General features: G+C 63.2%; 2 protein-coding genes across 2 annotated transcripts in view; both read right to left on the bottom strand.

Moving 5' to 3' along the window:
• The window catches only part of MNEG_0830 (hypothetical protein), a gene marked incomplete at both ends in the record, with an annotated part of 7,489 nt that extends 1,249 nt beyond the window's left edge, over positions 1–6,240 (bottom strand). The window contains 10 exons of the mRNA XM_014050691.1: positions 360–1,289; positions 1,558–1,717; positions 1,897–2,686; positions 3,001–3,188; positions 3,444–4,186; positions 4,394–4,567; positions 4,830–4,942; positions 5,168–5,347; positions 5,597–5,862; positions 6,060–6,240. Of these exons, the coding sequence (XP_013906145.1) occupies positions 360–1,289; positions 1,558–1,717; positions 1,897–2,686; positions 3,001–3,188; positions 3,444–4,186; positions 4,394–4,567; positions 4,830–4,942; positions 5,168–5,347; positions 5,597–5,862; positions 6,060–6,240 (3,725 nt within the window). The remainder of the gene's footprint in view (positions 1–359; positions 1,290–1,557; positions 1,718–1,896; positions 2,687–3,000; positions 3,189–3,443; positions 4,187–4,393; positions 4,568–4,829; positions 4,943–5,167; positions 5,348–5,596; positions 5,863–6,059) is intronic.
• Positions 6,241–7,888: 1,648 nt separating this feature from the next.
• MNEG_0829 (hypothetical protein) lies at positions 7,889–8,806 on the bottom strand (the record flags this gene model as incomplete). The annotated part of the gene is made up of 1 exon (XM_014050690.1): positions 7,889–8,806. The coding sequence occupies one exon, from the start codon at positions 8,804–8,806 to the stop codon at positions 7,889–7,891; it is 918 nt and encodes a 305-aa protein (XP_013906144.1).
• Between the last annotated feature and the right edge of the window lie 3,055 nt (positions 8,807–11,861).

Here is an 11,861-nt window from a genome sequence, read left to right as displayed (position 1 = left end):
GCATAGGGGTGGGTGGGGGTGGTGGGGAGTGTGGACAAGGGGGGTGAGTGGGGGGAGGGGGTTGAGGCGGAATAGGGAGAAGCTGGGTTCAGCCCAGGCAAAAACGCGAAACATGCGTTGAGGCAGCAGGGCGGTGCTGCTGCGCGATTGCCATGAGGAGCGCCATGGGCGTACTCACAATTGCAGGCTCTGTCTTCGAAACACCCCCCACTCTCCCACTGGCCACTCAAAATCCCTCTTGTTGGTGGAGCAGCTGCATTGTCACAGTTGCTGTGGCGCCACAAAGTATTGCAAGCCTCACGCAGTCACCTGAGGTCCCCACAACCCTTCCCAACATGCCACACCCACGAAGTCCCCACCTAAAAATGCCGCACGTGAGGGCCTCCTCGCACGCCACCTGCCCGCCGTGCGCCGCGACGTCCATGAAGCGCGCGGCTTGGTTGACGCTGGCGCCGTGGTAGTCCGCGCGCCCCACGTGGTCGGGTTCCACGCTCTGGGGGACGCCCTCGCACACGCCCATCTTGAGCCGCGGCCCACGAAACAGCAGCGCGCCGTCACCCGGGGCGTGCACCTCGGCCAGCCCAGGCAGGGACAGCAGCGCGGGCGGCCAGGGCGCGTACATGAGCGCCTCCTGAGCCAGCAGGCACCACTGCAAAGCCGCGCTCGCTTCAGGGAAGGCGAGCATGTACTTGAGGTCACCCTCCTGCTGGCGGCACAGGTAGCCGCCAGGGAAGGCCTCCAGCGTGGCCAGCAGCGTCGTGCCCAGCACCGCAGCCAGGGCGCGCACGTCCGCCTCGCGCCGGGCGCGCGCCAGCGCCTTGGCACCCTCCACAGCTGCAAATACGAGGGTCACGGGCGGCATGGCAGCGTCCTGCGGCGGCGCCAGCGCGTCCTCGGGGCCCAGCACAGCCGCAGCCGCGCCCGGGGCGTCGAAGAAACCGCGATCTGTCTGGTGCCACCCTGGGCCAACCGCCAGGGCGCCGCACCACACCTTGGCGCGCTCCGCCAGGGGCTGGGGCAGCACGCTGTACACACGCAGACGCTGCTGGTCGCAGGCCCCACTGCCGATAGAGGAGGACCGCGGCAGCCGTCCCGAGCTTGTGTGGGCCAGACCCAGCAGAGACTGCTTGGGCTCTGGGGTCCTGGCCGCCACAGAACCTGCAGCAGCAGGTGCGCGGTCCTCCCCTCCAAAGGCGTCCGCGCAGTTGACACCCGGCACCTGCCACTCGCCCATGTCCAGGCACACAATGCTGGAGCCCTTCACGCCCTCCGCCACAGCGTAGGCGTTGCTGCGGCGAACACAGGGCAGCCAGTCACTGCCGGCAGAGGAGCAGATGGTGATCAAATGACGTAATTGAGGAGCACACCAAAATGACGCAACGGCGCGTACCCACACTTGCCGGTGTGACAGCAAAGTCGCTTCGCAGGCGACTGATTAACCCACAAGGGCCCCATACAGCACACCCAGCCTGCTGGCTGCCTGCATATCAACCTTGCCTTGCCATGCGCACCCGCAACACAACTCAGAAGCCCCCAATACCATCCCGCGCCCCTCACCAGCATGTCCAGAGTGACCGCAGCCCAGCGCGCCCCACCAGGGTGCGGTCGTTATAGCCGTGGTGGTCCACCGCCCCCAGCTCTTCATGGTGGTCCTTGACCAGGTCAAATGACGCCGCCTCAAGCAGCACCTGCCCGCCGTTGGCCATGTCGCACACCACTGCGTTCAGGGTGGGGGGGAAGGCGGGTGAGATGCGGTGGCCACTGGTGCTTGCATAATCCTGGGGGCTGCATGCCGCGGCAGCAAAGAGAGATCGGTAGGCAACTTCTCAGCCCTTGAAAATGCAAGCATCCAGCATCTTCCCCCCTCCTGGTTGACATACGGCCGCCTTTGCTCACGCTTGGCCAGGCGGAACACTGCACTGCTGTGGACGTCCTCATCTGCCAGGGCCCCGCTAGCAACGCCCATGCGCACGCGCAGCCCATACAACAGCCGCCCTTGGGGTGCGCTGCCCGCCGCCCGCAGCATGCTGAAGAAGCGCGCGTGAGACGCGCGCGAGCGCCGGCTCCAGCCGCTGCCAGTCGGCGCACCGCTGGCGCTGGCGGCTGACGGCATGGCGGCGCCGCCGCCGCTCTGCGTCCTGCTCGCAGAGTGGTGGACCAGGTCGTTGCCCTCGCGCTCGGTAAACGACGACGCCGACGCTGACAGGGACATCACATCGGACGTCATGCGCGAGGCAGGAGCCCCCAGGGATTCCTGCCGCGACATGCTGGAGCCGCCGCGCGACGCCCGCCGCAGTCCCGACGCCAGGTCAGCGCTGCGCGGGCTGCCAGGGCGAGCGCCGGGATTGGTGATGCTGTCCGTTGCACTGACGTCGCTAATGGTGCTGCCCTCTCGGCTGGCCTTGCTGTTCAGCGAAGGCAGATGGCCCAGCTGTAGCTCCTGCTGCTGGTGCTGCTGCTCTTGCTGCTGGCGATTGCCATTACCGCGCGCATCATCCTGACCAGGCGCCAGGAGCATGCCCATGCTACCCACACCCAGCAGCTGTCGCAGGCGCCCGCGCTGGTGAAGGGCTGCCCCAGCGGTGCTGTGGGCTGAGCCCTCTGTCATGCTGGCGAGGCCCTCGTCATCGCTCTGCCCCGTACCCCGCAACGATGATGAGCTCATCAGGCCCAGGGGCCAGTCCACCTAGGAGGGGGGACATGGTTGCATGGTGAAGGGGTAGCCAGGCGTGACAAAGGGATCAGACTACAACTTGAAGTTCCTGCACGTGCAAGCCCGGCTGCAGGGTCAAGGCCATGGGGGGAAAGCGCAGTGGGATCATGCAGCTGACTCAAATCTGATGGAGATGCAGAAACGGGTGACAGGGTGCGAGCAACTCCATGTGCCACTCGCCAAGCAGCAGAGCCACTGCTGTTGTGCTTTACGGGCCCAGCTCTGCGTGCTTTCCGAGTGTCCAGCCCTGCCTTCCCTGACACCCCCCCCCCACCAGCCCCGCACACCTTGTGCAGGGCTTGCTGCGCCTGCAGGCAAAAAGCCACCGCGTCCTGCGCATCATGAAACGCCACCGCCCAGCTGTCCCCCTCCTGCTCGAAGATGTGGCCCGCCTGGTCATGCACGGCCTTGCGCATGACGGCGTTGTGCATGGCCACGGCCTTGCGCGTGAGGCTGGGGCACGCTTTCATCAGCTCTGGAAATGCGGCGCGAGGTTGTGGGGAGGGGAGGTTGAGGTGAAGGACTTGGCAACCTAGGATTTCCTCCATCTCCTCAGCTCCAGCACCGGCAAGATGGCAAGTTCGCTGGCCCAACTGGTCCTCGACGGGCACACAGCACACGGCCCCGGCTAACGGCTGACAGTCTTCAAGTCAAGTCATGCCAGGCAACGCACAACGTGGCTGCGCCGCGAGCCTGCGGACCCCAGACACCCACCGGGCGCCGCCCTCACCTGAGTAGCCCTCGACGTCAGTGACCACCACGCTCAGGCGCGCCCCGGGCTTGAGGGAGCCCCAGCGCGCGCGCTTGCGTCGCAGGTCGGCGTCCCTCAGCCATCGAGAGCGGAAGAGGACCCATCTGCTGGCAACCAGCACCAGCGCGCACATGAAGAGGAACAGCACGCCGCCCAGCGCAACCAGCACCCAGGCCCAGGGCTCCAGCAGGCTGCGATCCGGGACGCACACCAGCACGGTGCCGCCCTCCCCCCACTGCTCCCGGTAGCCGTGCAGGCAGGCGCAGCCCTGGTACTGGTAGTACGCGGGAGGCAGCTCCCACTGCTCACTCATCTCGCCACGCAGCTCCCCACCATCTGCGCCGCCAGCCGCCGCAGCCTGCTCCTGCTCCTGCAGCAGCGCCTGGATGGCGGGGGAGCAGCTGGCCGCCGCGGCCTCAGGGGACTTGCGGCGCAGCGGGCGGCAGCGCAGGTGGCTGTTGTCGCTGCGGGGGGCGTCGTAGGGCTCAAACTCCAAAAAGCAGGGCAGCAGCGCGCTGCTGGGGCAGCGTGAGGGCACCACAGGAGAGCCGGAGGCTCCAGCCTGTCGCGCAGCCAGGGCCACGTGGCTCGGCACACATGACATGCTCGTGTTGCGCAGGTTGATGCGGCGCAGGTAGGGCAGGCCCCCCGCCTCGTCAGGCAGCTGGCCCAGCAGGCCCACATTGCCGGCAAAGCTGGCCTCGCGCAGCCCGTAAGCCAGCCTGTGGTTTGAACATGGGGAAAGCGGAGAGAGATGATGGAGGGTGGCACGGAGTTTGGCGGTTGGACAAGGGGCGACGGGGCTGTGCAGCGGCATTGCAGGTAGCACAGTTGGGAGAGGTTTCAGAGGCCAACATATCAATGTGTGCAGTCCTTTGCTCAACGGCAAGTAGCACCTTGTCCCCATGAAGGGGCCCCTTAGCACCCACCCCAGGGAAGGCTGCACTGTGCCAGTGAGCCTGTTGCCCGCCAGGTTGAGGGTGGTGAGCTGTGGCAGGAAGAACATGTCCTCAGTGAGAGTGCCGCTGAGCCGGTTGCCGCCTGCGTCAAAGGATATCAAGTAGATCAGCAGGCTGATGCGGTCATCAAGGGTGCCCTCGAGCCTGGTGTGAGGGGAGGGAAGGCGGAGTCAGGCTGAGAGAGGGGGGCAGCGAGGGTGTGCTGGGGCAGGATGAGAGCGTTCACGGTCGACAGTGGGCTTCGGCCTGCACAAGAGGGTTTGTGACTCGCCATCTCCTCTGAAATGGCGAGGTAGACCAAGCATGTGTGACTCATCACAGGCGGGGCGTGGTAACATCTGGAGAGCATTGACGCCAGGGTGCTGGCACACCCTGTTGGAGCGCATGGCCTCCCCCGATCCCTCACATGTTGCTGCTGATGTCCAGGTAGGAGAGTATGGGGATCAGGTAGATCTCCTCAGGCAGCGTACCGCCGAAACGGTTGTTGCCCATCAGCAGGGATACCAGCTTGGTCCAGTTCTTGGGAGAAGGGGAGAGAGGGGGACACCAGCCAGCTCCTTTCAGGTTGATGTGAATCGTGACACTGAACGATTCGGATTTACTGCCCAAGCAGCTGTCAATTATAGAGGGTCTGCCTGTGGTGGGCTGATTGGGCACTGGCAGAGAGCGTAGTTTCATCACACCGCCCCACAGCTGCAGATCCTGCTCCCCCCGTCCATGGCCGGTTGCTCGCCCCATGCGCACCGCCGTGGCAGGCAGGCTGCCTGTCAGCTTGTTGGCGCTGAGGTCGAGGGCCGTCAGCTCACTGCAACGCGTTACAGACGTCGCAGGGCCGCTGAGGCGGTTGCCCCGCAGGCTGAGGACATGCAGGTTGGTGCCGGGCCCGCAGATGTTGTCGGGAATGTGCCCATGGAATGAGTTGGTCTGCAAGGTTGAGAGGGGCAGCCGCGCGCGCTTCAGCAGCTGAGAGGCAAACTCGACATGCTGCCCCCGAATGCGTCTAGGCGCCCCTCGCTCCGGGACAAAAGCGGCGTTGCTGTCGCTGTGGCATTGGATGAGGCAGCAGCTTCCTGTGAGAAGATGGTTGCAAGGCAGCGCTACCTCGCAGGTTGCGCTCTCCTGCTGCCGCCCCACCCACGCTCCGCACCCTCCCCCTGTCAGTGCGCGTCCCACCTGCAAGTCCAGCTCCACCAGGCGCGTCAGGTTGGCGACCGAGGGGGGTATCGTGCCCATGATGCCCGGCAGGTGGCCGTCCATGTCCGAGCCGTTGGCGCTGTTGATGCCCAGGTTTGAGCCCACGTTGAGCACCTCCAGGCGCGACAGGCCGCCCACCCAGTCCCCCAGAGTGCCTTGCAGGAAATTGGTGCCCAGCCCCAGGTACGTGAGGTTCTTCAGGAGTGCCAGCTCGCTTGGGATGGTGCCGCTCAGCCAGTTGTTAGCTGCAGGGCAGGTGGAGGCGATCAAAATTGTTAGCAAGGCTGCAGTCCCGCGTGGCAGGGGACCAATGCTCCAGCCTACCTGGTGCTACCCCCGACCCGCATCACGCACATCCCAGCTTATGACCCCTACCCATGCACCGAGCTTCAGATCGGCAATCAGCTCCTGCCCCCCCCCCTCAACCACCATGAGCACGCACCGACGTTGAGCACCCTAAGGTTGGCGAACCGCCCCCAGCGTGGCAGCAGCTGGCCCCCAACGTCATTGCCCTCCACGTCCAGCTCAGCCATCCCGCAGGCATGCAGCTGCTCCAGCGCGTCCATCAGCGCGGGGTCTGATAGGCTGCCGTTGACATTGTCCGCGCGCAGGGTGATGCCCATCACGCTGTGGAGTGCACTGCAGCGGCCCGCGGCGATGTCTGTGGGTCTGCAGCAGCTGACGCCCATCCAGCGGCAGAAGGCAGGGGGCCCTGACCGGAGCGGCGCAGGCACGATGCTGTCGCATGGCGAGCTCCTCACCACCTCCCAGGTCGTGCGCGCACGTGTCCAGGGCTTGCTGTCGTTGAACGTCAGCCGGTAAAACTCCACCAGGGCGCCACACGCGGTGCGCTGGCACGCCAAGCCGCATACGCCGCCCAAAATGCCCGGACATGTGAAGGGCGACACCAGGATGTCGCCGACAGCCGACGCCCGCGGCAGAAAGACGGGTGCAGGTGCTGCCGCCCAGCCGCCCCCCGCTGCTGATAACATGCGTGTGATGAACACAAGGGGAGAATGTGGGAGTAAAAATCATAGCCGAGTTGAAGCATAATATGGGACACTGGGGTGCAGGTGAGGTGGGCGTCTGCTGTTGCGACACACGCATGCTTGCCATGCACCGTCCAGCTATTTCGAGAAGCCGTTAGGCCCAGCACCACAACCATGCCTATCTCCTCAAGGCGGATGCAGCCTTAGGGATGCGCTGTCCAACCTGCCCTCTACCGGGCGCTGTTGCTATTGATGCGCGCGCCAGCCGAGCCCAAGCACCAGGACGAGCGGCAAGCGAACAGCGCGCCGCGTCGACTTGACGCAACCCACAGGCCACTGCAGGCAGCTTGGTATATGCGATAGGAATTCCACAAATTTTCCCTTTGCTTCCTTGAAAGGGCACACACTCACCCAGAGAGGTGACAGCCATCACCACCAGCCACAGGACGCGCGTGCGCATTGTTCGGTCCGCTGATGAGCCCGCGACCCTCACTTTTGCCAAGCGCCGCACCTCCGCTGCGAGATCATTTCGATCAAAGCGAGCACGTCAGGGGGGTAGATAATCTCATCTTAGCACAATTGCGGGTAGATAATCTCATCTTACCACAATTGGCGGATTGTAATTGGCTACAGTCGCTGTCGTCAGGTCATGGTGCAGTGCCGACGGTTTTTGCACGGCGAGAACTCGGGCTGCCAGCTAGGACAAGCTCGCTGTGACAAATGCTGCTGGTGGAGAGCTGCTGGGGAAGTGAGGACTGATTTCAGGCCACAACGCTCAGGTCACATAAACTCATCGGGGTCGTGCGAGCCTAAAACCCAGGAAGCGGTGACATGTTGCGCGAAGGCGACGAAGGTGCCCTGCTGTGTGTGCGGCGCGGCACAAGCCCCGTTCAGCCTCGCCCCTCTTTTGGTAGCTCACTTGCCACCCCTGCCTGCATCTATGTATTAGCACAGCCCATAAACACAGGCAGCCACCCCTGCGCTAAGATTACTCTACCTGCAAAACAAGGCGTCCACCTACGTGACTCATTGACCTAGCGCATATGTCTACTTTGCACAAGCGGCGAATGTGATGAATTGCAAGGGGTGGCACATGCATGCAAGCTACCTGAATTTCATCAGGTTATAACGGCCTGAATCACGTCATATCAAGATTGCATGCGCATGCACAAGCATGGTGATCGGGCCTGCTGTTAGGTCGATTCAGCACCAAGGCTAGAGGTGGGTTGACAGCAGCGTTCCCAACAGCTCGCTCGCTCACTGGCAGCTCGCACATGGCCTCTCATACAACCTCTGCCCCTGTGCGCTGCACCCTCTCATAGGGCCAGGCGGCGCCCGTGTGTGTGCGCTCGGCTGGGGGTGGAGCATCGGCTGCAACACGCCGACGGCCGACGAGTGGTGGGGTCGTGGGCGATGCCACCAGAGGGCACTGCAAGGCAGCCTTGCCATCCTTCAAGCCGCAGTCGCCGCAGCCGTCACCGCTGGGGCCCTCCTCCTCCACCACATTCATCTCACCCAGCTGCACGGCGATCTGCGCTGCCAGGTCCTCTGCGCGCACCAGCATGCAGCCTAGGGGCTCTTCAACAAACGGAGGGCCACACGCGCCGCTTGATGCCGGCGCTCCATCGACAGCGGCTGCGCCGGCTGTGTGAGTGAGGCCAAGACTACCGCCAACAACAGTGCTATGACTGCTTCCGCGGCTGCTGCTGCTGCTGCTGCTCATGCAATTGCTGCTGCTCGCGCTGCTGATGGCGGCACCGCCGTGAGCCGCGGGTCTGATGCTGTTGCACGGCCTGCCGTTCTCATGGCTGCTCAGTGCGCCGCTGCTGATGGCCAATAGGCATTTGCTGGGATGCTGGCTGCTGCTGTGCGTGACAGCCGCAGCAAGTGAGGATGCGGCCCTGCAGCCACGCTCGGTCGCATCGCCAACACTGGCGTCGACGCCGCCAGCTGTGCTGGAAGTGCAGTCGCCGTTGCCGCTGCTCACATCGTCTGTAGAGTCATCGGCTGCTCTGCCGGCCCCTGAGCCCATGAGCAGCGCCGCCGACAGCTCCGCAACCTGAGCCGACTTTGCGGCCAGCTGGCGGCGGAGGTCGCTGATCAGGTTCTCCTGGCGCAGCAGCTCCTCCGTGTTGGCCAGAGCCCTGTCCTGGAGATCACTGAGCGCATCCCTCAGGTTGCGCGTCACAGCGTGCAGCATGCGCGATGGCTCATTGTCCGCAGCGTCACGGGCTGAGCGGCTGTGTCCTCCAGCGCGCGCCGTCTCCGCTCCTCGTCCCGATCGTGCCGTTTCTGCGCCGATCGATGCTCCAGCTCTTCCTTCGCGCGTCCATATGGACGTTGCGCGCCTGCCCTTCATTCGCAGAGCGCGGGAGACTTGTGTTTGACGAGCAACAACGCAGGTGCCGTCCGCACTCAATTCAGGAAGTTGCTCCCCTATTATCATCGATATACCAGAGGATCACTAAATATACCTCAAGACGTGCACGCAGTGAGCAGGCATGCAGGAAGCGGCGGCAACGCAGCGGGGGGCGGAGGGGGGGCAGCTGCCAGTGGAGTGCTTCTGTGACACCGCCGAAGCGCCTCCTACCACCCATTTGGAGCGCGTGAGCCTGCATGCCTCTAAACAAACTCTTATGTGCAACCTATGTGGCCAATTACTGATGATGTTGGTCCCGGTGCAGCCGAGCAGGGTAGCAACCAACTGGATTTGCAGTTGGACAGCATGGGGCATGCAACGCTCACGCGCATGCGACAACGCTTTGAAAGGTCGGCCTGTGTTACATGTCTGTATGAATTTGGCGGGGAGACGCATGCACTGTTTCAGCGGCATGCATGCACGCACATGAGCGCCCCAACGCAATGCCCTCACCAAGATGCAGACACTTCTCTGACTCGGTCTCCATTTGTCGTTGAAGTACAAATAGATTTTTTGGAGCTTTGCTGCTCGAATATTACACCACATATGACATATATGAAAAAGCTGACACAATGTTCACAGCTTTGAAAAGCGCGGTGGTTTCCCTGCTGTGCGTGCCTGCACGACGGCCTCGATGTCCTGTCCCAGCAAGAACGCCGCGTTGTGGAGCGCAACGTGGTCCAGGCCGCCCCTGACACCACTGCCGCCAAAGCCGTTGCGCGTGTGCAGCAGCACTCGCTTGGTACCCCAGACCGCCAGGGGGCTCTTGGACGCAATGCCGCCAGCAGCCTTGTAAGGAAGGCAAGAGATGCGGGGTAGCAGGAAAGGGGGGGGGGCGGTTGAAAGGCAGGAGCAGGGCAGGAGGTTGTCTGCTGAGGGCACCTCAGACATGTGGACGAACGGAGCAAGCTGCAACCGCGCGTTGCCAACTTCAGGCTGATGTCTTGCCGGATTACGCTCGAGCACACATGAGGTGATGACACTAGCCTGACACCCCTCTGAAACCCACCTGCAGTGCGTGTGCCACCATCTCGTGCTGGGTTGCAAAGCAGCGCGACACTAGCCCGATGTTTGCTGCCTCGTGCCCACCAATCCTCCGCGCCGTAAGGGCCATGTCAGCCGCAACACCATGCCTGGATATGCCAGCAAGGGCAGAGTGTGAGAGGCAAGGAGAAGAAAAGAGAGCTTTAGGTGGGTCCCGCCAATTCACTTTCATCCCTGCATCAGTGCGGTACATGCGCTTGTGGGCACGCATGCAGGCAGCAGGCAGCACGCCTGTGCAGTGTGCAGGCCGCACCCAACAATTGCCGGCAGCCGCTGCAGTGTCCCAAGGTCTGCTGTGATGGCCACGTCCACCTCCTGCATGGGAGCAAGAGGCCCACAGTGACGTGATTAGGATGGAAAACACACACACACACTCACACACACACACACACATACACACACACACATACACACACATGGAGACAAGCCCTCACTGCTGCATGAATTCCTGTGTCGAGCACCCCAACCACCAAAGGGGTGGACCCGGCGTTGATAAGGCTTGCCCATCAAGGATGGCGAGCAACATCCATGCATGCACTGAACCTTGGCAGCCCATGCGGCACGCAGCAGCCACAGCTGGCCGCACCCACCTTGACGCAGAAATACGCATCTGCAGGAAGCAATGATGGGCGCAGCGAGTGCGAATTGCAAGGGTGGGCCACGCATCCGTATATTGTCTTGAGCTGAGGCTGCCCAGCCACAACATCTGGCTCTTGGCCAACACATATACCCCCTTGTCCCTTTCCTTGTGCCAAGCAAACCTCATGCCCACCGCTCGTGCAGTAGCGCATGTCGCAGGCAGTCACCAGGTCCACACCGGCACCCACACACGCGCCTGCATCACGGGCAGCGCAGTCAAGTAGCCAGCATTTGTTGCAAGAGTGGCAGCTGCTTTGGCGTGAATGCAGGAGACCAGGCAGCAGCTTCAGCTTCTTCGGTGCTGCCAGCAGCACCGCTACCAGCAGCACCGCTGCCAGCAGCACCCGTGCTGCCACCCCCTGGCGCACCATTACCACGCTTGCAGGGCCATGGCCAGCACAAGTACATGCGCAAGCGCTGACCCACCTTGAATCATTGCAATTACGGGCCATGGCTGCATCTCCAGGACACTGTACGCGGTCTGCATTGCAGTAATCGAGTCGAGAAAGCGTCGCCGCTGGCGCGCAGGGCATGGCCCCGCCTCTGTGTTGCGTGCAAAGGTCTGCGCCAGGTAGGACAAATCCAAGCCCCCTGTGAAGTTGGGACCCTCTGCAGCCAGCACCACCTGAGTGTGAGGGGAGTGCGATGAAGGGGCGTCAACATACGATGACTTCAGTGAAGTGAGTCGGCAGTCTGAAGTACTCCTGGTGCGAGGGGGTGTGGCACCGCTATCCCCCCCCAAGGCCGGGGACAGCTGCGCAGCATCGCGCTCAATGTCGTGTGCTGCCTCTCACCACGCGAATTGTGCTGCGAGCTGCCAGCAGCGCGACCGCCTTGTCCCAGTCGCTCCACATGTCACCGTTCCAAGCATTGCCTTTGCTGCCGCGCGCCAGGACGAGCGCGCCGACCTCACCGCCATGTGCAGCGACGCGCCAACCGGCGCGCACGACCGCACCCGGCGCCGAGCCCCAATGGAAGGCTGCCCACTCAGTGCCCTCCATTGTATGAGCTCAGCAGGTGCCGCGCAGGGTCTCGGATGACAGGGATTGGAGCGACGCTCTCCTCTGCTGCAATCAGCTTGCGCCGAAACCGCACGCCAGTACTGCACGTCAAAACCGGGACTGCACTTCAAATTAGGCGGCGGTACCAACAT

Source organism: Monoraphidium neglectum, assembly GCF_000611645.1.
Source record: "Monoraphidium neglectum strain SAG 48.87 unplaced genomic scaffold scaffold00073, whole genome shotgun sequence".
NCBI lineage: Eukaryota > Viridiplantae > Chlorophyta > Chlorophyceae > Sphaeropleales > Selenastraceae > Monoraphidium > Monoraphidium neglectum.
This window is presented reverse-complemented; position numbering and strand designations above follow the sequence as displayed.